General features: G+C 49.7%; 1 protein-coding gene and 1 pseudogene across 1 annotated transcript; both read right to left on the reverse strand.

Moving 5' to 3' along the window:
* Positions 1-286: 286 nt before the first annotated feature.
* On the reverse strand, positions 287-2,955 carry LOC132540254 (mitochondrial carrier protein SCaMC-3L-like; annotated as a pseudogene).
* Positions 2,956-9,420: 6,465 nt separating this feature from the next.
* LOC103122145 (mitochondrial carrier protein SCaMC-3L-like) lies at positions 9,421-12,252 on the reverse strand. Its single transcript, XM_060197023.1, has 6 exons — positions 12,085-12,252; positions 11,571-11,723; positions 11,262-11,369; positions 10,198-10,365; positions 9,960-10,107; positions 9,421-9,593 (listed from the first exon to the last, which is right to left on the reverse strand). Exons 1-6 carry the CDS (start codon positions 12,217-12,219, stop codon positions 9,421-9,423), a joined length of 885 nt encoding a protein of 294 aa, XP_060053006.1. The 5' UTR covers positions 12,220-12,252.
* Positions 12,253-13,113: the final 861 nt, after the last annotated feature.

Consider the following 13,113-nt stretch of genomic DNA (forward strand, 5'->3'; position numbering starts at 1 on the left):
GAACTCCAACCCTTCCTGTGGAACCCCCAGAAGCCAGAAATGACTTGATCAGTCATCATTTGATGTCTGTATATCATCATGACCTTGGAACAGGACAGAGACAGAGTGCACTGTCATGGAGGCCAGGAACCTGCTAATCTGGGTGTTCTCTCCCCACTGTAATCACTGTCTTGGGACCAGGTGACCAGTGGACAAGCTATCATTGTGGCTTGTTGACTCTGTACCCTGGGTGAAGGGAGCCAGTCCAGGCCATATCTCTCCCACCTCCCAGCCTCCCTGCCTCCAACCAGGACTTCTTCATGGACTCCTAGGTGATGATGCTGAGTCTTCACATGGACAGCACCTTCAGGAGGTTGGGGGTGAAACCTTGGACAGACCCCTCCAGCTCTCTTATCCCGGGATTCTTCTGAAGACACCCCTCACACCACATGGGACCCAGCCACCTTGCCTAGATGCCCAGACTTTCTTCATGGCTTCGTATGTGACATAGCTGAGGCCGCCAACAGGCAGCACCTTCAGGAGACTGGGGCCGAGCCCCTGCTAGAGACCCCTCCAGCCCTGCTGTGCCAGGATGCTCCATATGATCGCCCTCATGCTGGTGGCTGAGCCCTGGATTTTGTCTGCAGAGACACAAGCTCAGGACTCAGCCAGAGCAGACTTGAAGGTGGGCATGCTGGGGTGAGGGAGGAAGAAGGCAGGCTCCAAGTCGCATGGAAGCCATTAAGAGGGACAGGGATTGGAAACAGAGTTATTGCTCACTAGGTAGAGTACTGGCCTTTCTAGGAGCCCAGACTCCAATCCTGGCACCCTATATGGATGTCACAGCACCAAGGGACACTCCTGTTGGAGCCAGGTCTGAACTAGGAAAGGTCTGGAATTGTGTTGAGGAGGAGAGTCCTGGTGCTAGGTTTGGAGATGGAATTTTGGGAAAGGAGCTAGTTCTGAGAGGGTTCACTGGTGCCTGACCAGAGGCCAGACTGACCTTGGGCCTGCATCCTAGTTCTAATGAGGGTAAAGGGGTAGCTAGCAATCTGCCCACAGGTGGTGGAGAGGTTGAAAGATGCTCGGTTAACCAGGCCCCCAGGCTCTTCTGTGTCCTTGCCTGGCTTCCTCCATACTCACTGGTCCAGTTGCAAGAGAAGAACAGAGAGGCAGGAAGTAGGTTGTCAGGGCCCAGCCTCCTGCAGCCGTGGCACCAACTGCAGGCACCCACCTCATACACCACCAGCTCGGTGTAGCATAGGGGACTATGCCAATCATGTTGGGCAGGTAGCCACGGTAGAAGGCCTGGGTCCTCTCCTGCCTCCAGATCTTGTGGGCACAGTCCCCTAGCCCTGTGTACTGGCCAGTCCGTCCCAGGGTGAGTCGGGTCTTCAGCACCTTGACAGGGAGCAGAAGGGAGGCTCCTTGCATCCTCTCCCCCAGTTACTGGAGGGAGGGCTGTGCAGTAGAGAAACGAATGAGTAGGGTGGGAGAGTCAGCATTAAGGGGATGAAACAGCAGTCAAGCCGGACATCCAAGCTGGAAAGACTCCAGTTCTTTCTCTTTCACCACCTACTTCAAAACTGAGATGTACTTGCAAAAAGAGAAAAACAGAAATGAATGAATGAGGAAATGGATGAAGGAAGGGAGAGAAGGAACAAGGGAAGCAGAGAGGGAAGAAAGGAATGAATAAAGGTAGGAAGGTGGGAAAGAAGGGAAGTAGGAAGGTCGGCAGGATGAGGAAAGAAAAGAGAATCAGCGTTTTCTGAGTCTCCAGAAGGAGGTCCCAGCTGGGTCCCAGGCACTGCATGGGCCTAAGTGCATCTCCATCTCTGTCTCTCTCCCCCTCTCTGTGGCTGACTAGAACAGGAGGAGAAGGGGAAGCAGAAGACATGGGCAGAAGACCTGTAGGTTTGACAAGATCTACCTGCTGGTTTGAATGACACTGTGACTGTGAGTCTAGGTTATTGTCTACACAAATTTCTCTGCAGAGGTTTGTGGAAAACTCCAATGGACACCCCAAGAGTGGGCTGTCATATCAGTCATTGCTGGGCTTCAGTCCCTACTGGCTCTCTCACTCTTTGGAATTTTCATGGATATAAAAATATTTGTCAGATCATGATAGTGTCACACACACACACACACACACACACACACACACACACACTCACAGACACACACCTAGCTCTCAAGGACTATAATTGTCATGTCTGTTGCCAGGGTCCTAGCAGATTACAGAGGAGGCAACTGTGTGAGGGAAGGAATGTGTGGCCAGGTCCCCAGTGCTCACCTCCAAGGGGTTGATGAGCGACTGTGAGGTGGCCACAGCCAGGGAGCTGGCCAGAAGGTGCTCCTCCATGGAGGGAGCCGTGGGCTCCACACAAAGGGAGTCCTTCACCTGGGGCAGGAAGGATACACACTGGAGAGAAACACTGGGCAGCCCCCACCTCTGTGCCAGCAGTGTCTCCAGGGGAGGCAGAGAGAGGCCTGCTTCCCCCCCACCCCAGGGAAACTGTGGGTCCAGGAAAGGGTGTGAAATCTGGGCAGGGCAAGGAGGGAGTGTGGAGGGTTGGCTGGCGGAGCAGAGGGTCCGCACACCTTCTCAAACACACAAAATTTTACTGCATATTCTGGGGCGATTTGGATAACATTCATCCCATTGCCCCTCCAGAGTGAGCACAGCCCACCCTGCTGGACCAGGCTCCGCAGGCCGCCCTGGAGGTTCAGCAGGTGTTTCTTGGTGGAGTACACCTGGGGGAGGGGACACAGGGCTGCATGAGGAGCCTTGGTCTCTGTACCAAGCCACTGGCAGAGCTGAATGCTAGCCACCACCCAGCCCCTTTCAATGGGTTCTCTCCCTGTTTGCGACACAGTCCCGGCCATGGCTCCAAACAGCAGGAACCTCCAGAGTGGCCCCTGGTTCTGCACTTCCAGGACCTCTATAGGGACCATCACCTGCTCCCCTGTTTCCAGCACCTGTGGGTAGTCACCAGCTCCTGGCCATTCTCAGCCCCTCTCCCCCGGCCCAGAAGCCCCTGCTGGGAAACATGGGGTTCCAGCTCAGCATGGCATGAGGAGGGCAGAATTTCCTGTACCTCTGAAGTGTGTTTCAGCTCTGTGAGACCCAGAGTCCCCTAAACTCACCTGTTGGGTGGGGTGCTGCCCATGCCCAGTGGCAGAATATTCTGTCTCTGCAAACGCAGAACCATAGACTCTCGCCCAGCTCTGCTACCAGAATGTGGTTGTTGGAGGGGACAGTATGGCCTTGCTGGCCAAGGCCTTGAATCTCCTCAGTATGGCCTAGGTCCTCAGCTTCTGGGACCCCGAGTCTCCTGATGGCCATTTCTGAGAGGGCACAGGGCATAATGCCCAACACAATGGGCAGATGCCTGAATTCGAAGGCCCAGGCCGGCTCACTCTTCCAGATCTTCCAGGGACAGTTTCCCAGCTAAGAGTACTGGCCAGTGAGGCTCAGTATCAGCTAAGTCTTCAGCACCTGGTCAAGGACTGGGAGGAGGCAGCTCAGGGGATCCTCTTGCCCAGCTGTAGGATGGCAGGGGAGGCACAGAGGTGGAGGCCAGGACTTGCAGGTGTGAGGTCCTGAGTGCCCTCCCCAGCACTGCATGAACCAGAGTGTTTGCTTTTCTCTCCTTGGCTCTCAGTGGCTGTCAGGAGAGGCAGGAGAAGGGGGATCAGAGCACAGCAGAGGAGGGCTTTTAGGGTGTGACAAAGCCTAGCTCTCTACATAAGTGACAGTGTCATTGTGACACAGCTTACTGTCTACAGTATTTGAGGAAACCCACCCAGTATGCAGAAACCTAAAGAGTGAGCTCTCATGTCAGTGATGGGCTTCAGTTTCTAGTGACTGTGTCCGTCTCCAGGGATCATTATGGATATGTGGACTTGTGTCAGTTCATGGTGATCACACACACACACACACACACACACACACACACACCCTCTTCAGAATGCTCACATTTGTGAAAATGCATGTCTATGTTCATAGCAGAGGAAGCATTTTGTATATGGAGAGAAAATTTGGGGAACTTTCTTATGTTCAAGATTTCTCTTATACAAGAATGACTTTATGAAATAAAGTCCTTTCAAAATATGTGTATAGTTTGTTAATGTAGTAACAATTGTTGGTAATATAAGAAGACTACAGAGACATAATTCTGTGAAATCAGCTCCCCACGTCTGTGCTCAACCCTCAGGATAACTAAGCTTGAAATCATAAGTTCTTCAATTTGTTAAGGGTTTTGTCTGTTTTTTTAAGTAACATTTGGGTCTCAATTCTTTATAATGCATCTATGACCTAAGCCATCCTTTTACTATCATCAGAGAAATGGAGATCATTCCTAAGATACCAATTATAACAATAAGAATCCTAAAAAATACACACACACACACACACACACATACACACACACACACACACATACACACACACACACTGAAACACAGTACTTGACACAAAGTCCCCCATTATTTACAAACTATTAGTGAGGTAGGAGGCATCTCATTGGTGATGCCATGTCTGAGTCACCTATGATTCAGATTCAAACTCTAGTAACAGCTAGAGCTGAAAAATGTTATGGTGAAAAGAAAAAAGAAACCAGGAAAATATTGTGGGGGCAGAGGTCGAAGCCCATTGTATAAAGACCACCACTCAACTGTTGTTTCCTGGACTCCAGTTTTCTTCATTGAGTTAGAGGAAAAAGCCAGTGAAGGGGCTTTGAGACCCCATAGCACTGCTCCCCTGCTGCCTTCCATGCTGCTGCGTTGTTGTTCAGGGCTTCACAAATGGTAAAGCAAATGCCCCACTGGGTGAGCTGTCCTCCTCCTGTCCAGAGCCCAGCCCTCGGTCCTTTGAAGAATACTAACAGAGACAGGCTTTTAGATCAAGTGGAACCTGGGTACCTGTGGGTGACCCTGAGACTCCCTGGTAAGGAGATGTACGGTAGGCGCAAAGATGACATGAGTGCTTACTCCGGTGCCTCCGACCCTTAGTCACATTTATCGCAGTTTTTAACACTGTTTTTTATTTTTGTTAGACAGGAATAATAGACAGACAGACAGAGGACACCGAAACACCTCTACCATGCCTCACTGCTCCTGAAGCTTCCCCCCTACAGAAGGGACAAGTGGCTTGAATCTAGGTCCTTGTGCAGGGCGACATGTGCTCACAGTGTGCTCCTCCCAGTCCAATTTGTCTTATATTGTACTTACCAGAGCACGGCTCAGCTCGGGCTGATTATGCGGCCAGGGCCTGGACCTGTGATCCATCATGTGCTGAATTTGTTTTCTTTTTGTTTCTTTCATTAATTCTTTCTATCTTTCTTTCTTTCTTTCTTTTTCACTTAGGAATCAAGATGTTCTAAGTAGAGGGTATGGTTCCAAAGCAATCTCACCAGCAGAGTTCTGTGTTCTCACCCCTTCCCAAAGATTATCAACATAAGTTTTCCCAAATCTCACACACTGTGCTTGCTTTTAGATTTCACCCACACAGTTCCCTGATTACAAGGTCAAGTGTATCAGTTCTCTGGGCTCCATATATGAGTGACACTATCCCATAGTTGTCCTTCACATCTTGGCCTATCTGCTAAGCACAGTCACACCCAGTTCCATCCGTTTTCTCCCAGGGCACACAGTATCATCTCTTCTAATTTCTGAGTAGCTTCACTGGACTGTATCGGCCCTAGCTTCTTTAGCCCAGCATCTCTGGTGGGACGCAGACTCACTCCACAGGCGGGCCTGGGAGAACAGGCTGCTCTGAACATGGGGGCACATTGGTCTCTTTGGAAAACTCTGTGTGGGAGTTCTTTTGGGGTGAATGATCAAGTGAGGTCTTTCTAGCTCACATGGAAATTTTATAATTCCTGGTGTAAGATCTCTCCACAATAGCTCCCAAAGTAGCTGGACAACTTGGAATTCCCACCAGCAGTGTAACAGCGTCCCTTTCTCTCCACCTGTCACAAGCTATGTTGCTAAATTCAAGTGAGTTTGATTGTTTAAAGGTGTAGGAGAGAGCACCACTGTGTTCTTGAGCTGGCAATATGGAAGTCAGGGCCTAACGTTCCCTGGCCAGGCCTCTAGCCTTGGCACCATGTCATGGGTGACTCCCTCCACCTGGACTTTGGTGTTTTAGTGCCTCCTAGAGAGTGAGATCATTTTGAAATACTCATTAAGAAGATACAGATTCTCGGGAAGATGGCGGACTGAGAAGCTGTTAACAGCGAGTGCTCTGATCGCATCGTCGGCAAAGGTAGGATTTTCTGCCTTTAGCAGGCCAGTCAATAAGCGGTGACACCAAAGAGGTGATTATAATTTAATTTGGGTTAAGAATTAGAGTAAAGGTGACACGGACTAGCGGGGCTCCAGACTTCCCAGGCGGCGCCGGGCAAGGCGAGTGCGCCGGGCACTGTCCTCTGCCTGGGAAGGCGGCTCCTCCTCCGGTTGCAGAGCGCGGCGGGCAGAGGACTGGAGAGAGCACTTTAGCTCGGGGGCTTTCTCTTGGGAGTCTCCAGGGTCCACCGTGACCCTGAGGGCGGATCCAAAGACTTCTTGAGTATAGCTCTCATTGAATCAAAGGACTTGGAGCTAGTTTCCATTTTCGAGAAATCCTTTAAAAAAGTCTGGAGGGGGGGGTTTCCCGGAAGCTGCTAGCCTCTGAGCTCCGCAAGCACTCCCCTGAGACAATAGGATTTTCTGCCTTTAGCAGGCCAGCCAATAAGGTGTCCTTAGACACTAAGGAGGCGATTATAACTTAATTTGGGTTAAGTATTAGAGTAGGGAAAAAAATTCTTTTTTCTTCCTTTTAATTTTCAAGTATACATCCTTCCCGCCGCCCCTCCCCCCCCATAAGCAGTCCCTGGGACCAGCTACTAGCAGGACACCCCATACCACCAAACAGGGTATTTTTTTTTTTAACTCACTGATACATATTCGGGAAGTTCCTTACACTGCTCTTTAATTACAACTCTTCTTCTTATCTTCTCCCTTTTCTCTCTCTTATCTCTCTCTCTCTCTCTTTTTTTTTTAAATCTTGTCATACACTTCTTTCTTCTCTGCCTTTCTGAATTTGTGAATTACTTTGGGGAAGAAATCTGACTCAGAGTGGACTCTCTATGTGTGTATCTCTGCTCTAGTTCCCTTTCCCCTCTTGGTACCCCTAGAATATACACTGGATAGTAGATTTGCATAACTGTCTATTCTTGCTATCCTCTCTTTCTTTTCTCTTTCTTCACTGGGATTGGTTACTATTTTTTCACGGACTGGAGAAATTGTTTGGCTAACTGGTAACGATTAAACTACTTCAATACTTACTTCAGTTGCTACTGTAATTTCAGAGGTTGGTGAGTGCAATTGTCATAAAGGTATTTAGTACAGTGTTACTTGTACTCAAGACACAACAACTGAGGAACAACAGAGCATAAAAAAAAGAGAAACACATAAATAAAAAAATGGGTAGATTAAAAACAAAACTGCTACTCCAATGAATGATGACAAGAGCCCAGAAGAAACCACAAATCAGTCAGAAGTAACCATAGATAAGAAAAGTATGCAAGCAATAATAAACTTATTAATCACAGAAATGAAAACAACATTGGAGAAAAGGAATGGCAGTATTAGGGAAACAACAGTTGATACCCCCAAGGAAAATACTGATTATCTTGAGGCAATTAGAGAACTGAAAGCTGAGATAGCTGTAATGAAGAAAGAAGCTGAGGCAAGGGAAAGCAGACTAACAGAAGCTGAAAACAGAATTAGTCAGACAGAGGATGAGTTAGAGAAAACTAAGAAAGAGGTGAAAGAGCTTAAAAAGAGATTGAGAGACACTGAAAACAACAACAGAGACATATGGGATGATCTCAAAAGAAGTAACATTCGTATAATTGGCCTGCCAGAGGAAGAAAGAGAGGAAGGGGAAGCAAACATTCTAGAGGAAATAATACAAGAAAACTTCCCAGACCTGAATAGAAAGGATATTAAGGTTCAAGAGGCCCAGAGAGTACCAAACAGAATCAACCCAGACCTGAAGACACCAAGACACATCATAGTCACAATGAGAAGAAGTAAGGATAAAGAAAGGATCCTAAAGGCTGCAAGAGAGAAACAAAAAGTCACATACAAGGGAAAACCCATAAGACTATCTGCAGATTTCTCCACTCAAACTCTAAAAGCCAGAAGGGAGTGGCAAGATATCTATCGAGCCCTGAATGAAAAAGGGTTTCAACCAAGGATAATATATCCTGCTAGACTTTCATTCAAGCTAGATGGAGGGATCAAAACCTTCTTAGATAAACAACAGTTAAAGGAGGCAACCATCACCAAGCCGGCCCTGAAAGAGGTGCTAAAAGACCTCTTATAAACAGGAACATCACTATAATACTTGCAATATATCAGAGTAAACAAATTGTTTTTTAGAACAATGGCACTACAATACATTAAATCCATAATATCAATAAATGTCAATGGCTTAAACTCACCCATCAAAAGGCACAGGGTGGGGGATGGATCAGAAAACATAACCCAACCATATGCTGCTTGCAAGAATCCCATCTGTCACAACAAGATAAACACAGACTTAAAGTGAAAGGATGGAAAACTATCATACAGGCTAACGGTCCACAAAAAAGGGCAGGAACAGCCATTCTCATCTCAGACACGATAGATTTTAAATTAAATAAAGTAATAAAAGATAGGCAAGGACATTACATAATGATTAGAGGATCAATCAGCCAAGAAGACTTAACAATTATTAACATCTATGCACCCAACGAGGGACCATCTAAATACATTAAGCATCTACTGAAAGAATTTCAAAAATACATCAATAGTAATACAATAATAGTGGGAGACTTCAATACCCCACTCTCACACTTAGACAGATCAACAAAGCAGAGAACCAATAACGATACAAGAGAATTGAATGAAGAGATCGACAGACTAGACCTCTTGGACATTTTCAGACTCCTCCACCCCAAAAAACTGGAATACACCTTCTTTTCAAACCCACATAACACATACTCAAGGATAGACCACATGTTAGGCCACAAAGACAGCATCAATAAATTCAAGAGCATTGAAATCATCCCAAGTATCTTCTCAGACCACAGTGGAGTAAAACTAACATTTAACAACAAACGGAAAATTATTAAAAGACATAGAATTAGGAAACTAAACAACATGCTCCTTAAGAACCACTGGGTCAGAGACTCACTCAAACAGGAAATTCAAATGTTCCTGGAAACTAATGAAAATGAAGACACAACCTATCAAAATATTTGGGACAGAGCTAAAGCAGTACTGAGAGAGAAGATAGAGAGCAGGATGCTAAGTGTTTTCACTGATTTACTTGTTATGTCCCTGGAGGTGCTGAGGTGGGTGAGACACAGTCCTGCCCTGTGTCCCTGGCATGTGTCCCAGTCTCCCTGCCTAGATGCCCAGGGCTTTCTTCATAGCCTCACAGGTGATATAACTGAGGCCGCCGGCAGACAGCACCTTCAGGAGACTGGTGCTGAGCCCTCTGTAGAAACCCCTCCAACCCTGCTGTGCCAGGATGCTCCATATAATGGCCCTCATGCTGGGGGCTGAGCTCAGGATGCTCTCTGCAGACACAGAAGCTCAGGACTCAGCCAGAGAGGACTTGAGGGTGGGCAAGCTGGGCTGAGGGAGTGGGGAGGGCAGGCTCCAAGCCACATGGAAGCCATTAAGAGGGAAAAGGATTGGTACCAGAGTTATTGCTCACTAGGTAGAGTACCGGCCCTTCTAGGAGCCCAGGCTCCAATCCAGGCACCCTGTGAGAATATGTCAGAGCACCAAGGGATGTTCCTGTTGGAGCCAGGTCTGAACTAGGAAAGGTCTGGATTTGTGTTGAGGAGTAGAGTCTTGGAGCTAGGTTCGGAGATTAAATTTTGGGAATGGAGCTAGTTCTGAGAGGGTTCAACCAGTGCCTGACCAGAGGCCAGACTGACCTTGGACCTGCATCCTAGTTCTTATGAGTGTAAAGGGGTAGCTAGCAATCTGCCCACAGGTGATGGAGAGGGTGAAGGACGTTAGGTTGACCAGGCCCCCAGGTTCTTCTGTGTCCTTGCCTGGCTTCTTCCATACACGCTGGATCAGCTGCAAGAGAAGAGCAGAGAGGCAGGAAGTAGGTTGTCAGGGCCCAGCCTCCTGCAGCCCTGGCCCCACCTGCAGGCACCTACCCCCTACCTCGTACACCGCCAGCTCAGTGATGGCATAGGGAACTATGCCAATCATGTTGGGCAGGTAGCCACGGTAGAAGGCCTGGATCGCCTCATGCCTCCAGATCTTGGGGGCACAGTCCCCTAACCCTGTGTACTGGCTGGTCTGTCCCAGGGTGAGCCGGGTCTTCAGCACCTGGACAGGGAGCAGAAGGGAGCCTCCTTGCATCCTCTCACCCAGCTGCTGGGGGGAGGGCTGTGCAGTAGAGAAATGACTGAGTAGGGTGGGAGAGTCAGCAGAAAGGGGATGAAACAGGCATTCAAGCTGGATATCCAAGCTGGAAACACTCAAGTTCTTCCTCTCTCACCACCTAATTCAAAACTGAGATGTACTTGCAGAAAGAGAAAAGCAGAAATGAATGAATGATGAAGTGGAGGAAGGAAGGGAGAGAAGGCAGAAGTGAAGCAGAGAGGGAAGGTGGGAAGGAAGGAAGGTAGGAAGGAAGGAAACAAGGGGAGTGAGAAGGGAGGCAGGATGAGGAAAGAAAAGAGAATCAGCGTTTTCTGAGTCTCCAGAAGGAGGTCCCAGCTGGGTCCCAGGCACTGCATGGGCCTAAGTGCATCTCCATCTCTGTCTCTCTCCCCCTCTCTGTGGCTGACTAGAACAGGAGGAGAAGGGGAAGCAGAAGACATGGGCGGAAGACCTGTAGGTTTGACAAGCTCTGCCTGCTGGTTTGATGACACTGTGATTGTGAGTCTAGGTTACTGTCTACTCAAATTTCTCTCCAAAGGTTTGTGGAAAACCCCCAAATGGACAACGCGAGAGTAGGCTGTCATATCAGTCATTGCTGGGCTTCAGTTCCTACTGGCTCTCAATCTTTGGAATTTTCATGGATATAAAAATATTTGTCAGATCATGATAGTGTCACACACACACACACAGACACACACACAGACACACACACGGACACACGGACACAAACCTATCTCTCAAGGACTATATTTGTCATGGCTGTTGCCAGGGTCCTAGCAGTTTACAGAGGAGGCAACTGTGTGAGGGCAGGAATGTGTGGCCAGGTCCCCAGTGCTCACCTCCAAGGGGTTGATGAGCGACTGTGAGGTGGCCACAGCCAGGGAGCTGGCCAGAAGGTGCTCCTCCATGGAGGGAGCCGTGGGCTCCACACAAAGGGAGTCCTTCACCTGGGGCAGGAAGGATACACACTGGAGAGAAACACTGGGCAGCCCCCACCTCTGTGCCAGCAGTGTCTCCAGGGGAGGCAGAGAGAGGCCTGCCTCCACCCCACCCCAGGGAAACTGTGGGTCCAGGAAAGGGTGTGAAATCTGGGCAGGGCAAGGAGGGAGTGTGGAGGGTGGGGCTGGGGGAGCATAGGGTCCCCGCACCTTCTCAAACACAGAAAATTTCACTGCATATTCTGGGGCGATTTTGATGACATTTATCCCGTTGCCCCTCCAGAGTGAGCGCAGCCCACCCTCCTGGACCAGGCTCCGCAGGCCGCCCTGGAGGTTCAGCAGGTGTTTCTTGGAGGAGTACACCTGGGGGAGGGGACACAGGGCTGCATGAGGAGCCTTGGCCCCTGTACCAGGCCATTCCAGGGCACAAAGCTAGCCACCACCCAGCCCCTTTCAACAATGGCTGTGTTGCATGTCCTCAGATGATGCAGAGGGAGAAAGCATGATCCCATGCTGTTAGGCATGCACCTGGAATCTCAGGACTGCATCTGCTTGGCTCCCAGCTGAGCCCCCTCCCAGCTGCCCCTGGGCCCCTTTCTCCACTCTTCCCTCAACCCTGACTCCTCTCTGATCCCCTTGGCCACTTCCAACTCCCTCTGAGCCCCCTGATTTCTACCCTACCCCTGCCTCCCAGGCTGTGTCCCCAGCTCCTCCATGCCCCCACCTGCATGAAGACCTTGGCCCTGTCCAGCGGTGCTGTCCCCGTGTGAGACACAGGGGACATGGCCATGGATCCACACAGCAGGAACTGCCAGAGTGCCCCCCGGTTCTGTGCTTCCAGGACCTCCACAGGGACCATGACCTGCTCCCCTGTGTCCAGCACCTGTGGGTAGACACCAGCCCCTGGCCATTCTCAGCCCCTCACCCCCTCCCAGAGCCCCTGCTGGCAAACATGGGGTGCCAGCTCAGCCTGGCATGAGGAGGGCAGAATTTCCTGTACCTCTCAAGTGTGTTTCATCTCTATGAGAGCCAGGGTCCCCTAAACTCACCTGTTGGGTGTGGTGCTGCCCAGGCTCAGTGGCAGACGATACTGTCTGTGCAAACACAGAACCATAGACTCTCGCCCAGCTCTGCTTCCAGAATGAGGTTGTTGGAGGGGGCAATGTGGCCTTGCTGGCCAAAGCCTTGAATGTACTCACTATGGCTTGAAGCGGAGAGCAGGGCTGGGGCGCTTTGTCAGCTTGGTTGCTCATACTTGCTGAAGCTCCGTGCAGCTGAACTGCACCACTAGCAAGTGCGCAACTCAAATAACCATCGTGTGGGGAGCAGTCCACAGATAATGGGCCCAGGGTCTCAAGTTCATAGACACGAATTATGACCTCACTGGCCATGAGGGGAGGCGCAGAGGTGCTGTCCTCAGTTTGAGGAAGGGCTTTAAGGAGCAGGGAGTGCCTCCATCTCTTTTAGGACAGCAGACTTGATGGCATGTTCTGAGGCAATTTTCATAACGTTCATCCCATTGCCTCTCCAGTGCAAGCACAGCCCACCCCCCTGGACCAGGCTCCACAGGCTGCCCTGGAGGTTCAGCAGGTGTTTCTTGAAATAGCACACCTGGGGGAGGGCACACAGGGGAGCATGAGGACCATGAGTTTATAGGGGGAGTCAAGGGCTATGGAGTGGCCATTCCTCTTTCAGGCAAGAGGCAGAAGAAACATAACAAAGCCCAGTGCTTTCCTCGCTGTTAGAAGTGGCC

Source organism: Erinaceus europaeus, chromosome 9 (genome assembly GCF_950295315.1).
Source record: "Erinaceus europaeus chromosome 9, mEriEur2.1, whole genome shotgun sequence".
Lineage (NCBI taxonomy): Eukaryota > Metazoa > Chordata > Mammalia > Eulipotyphla > Erinaceidae > Erinaceus > Erinaceus europaeus.

Excerpts from the sequence above, each read along its gene's own strand:
- LOC103122145 (XM_060197023.1), bottom strand. The coding sequence starts at position 12,219 with ATGGTCCCTGTGGAGGTCCTGGAAGCACAGAACCGGGGGGCACTCTGG. Across the intron at positions 11,724-12,084 it reads GGGCCAAGGTCTTCATGCAG|GTGTACTCCTCCAAGAAACA; the intron begins GTGGGGGCATGG and ends CCCCTCCCCCAG. Across the intron at positions 10,108-10,197 it reads CTGAGCTGGCGGTGTACGAG|CTGATCCAGCGTGTATGGAA; the intron begins GTAGGGGGTAGG and ends CTTCTCTTGCAG.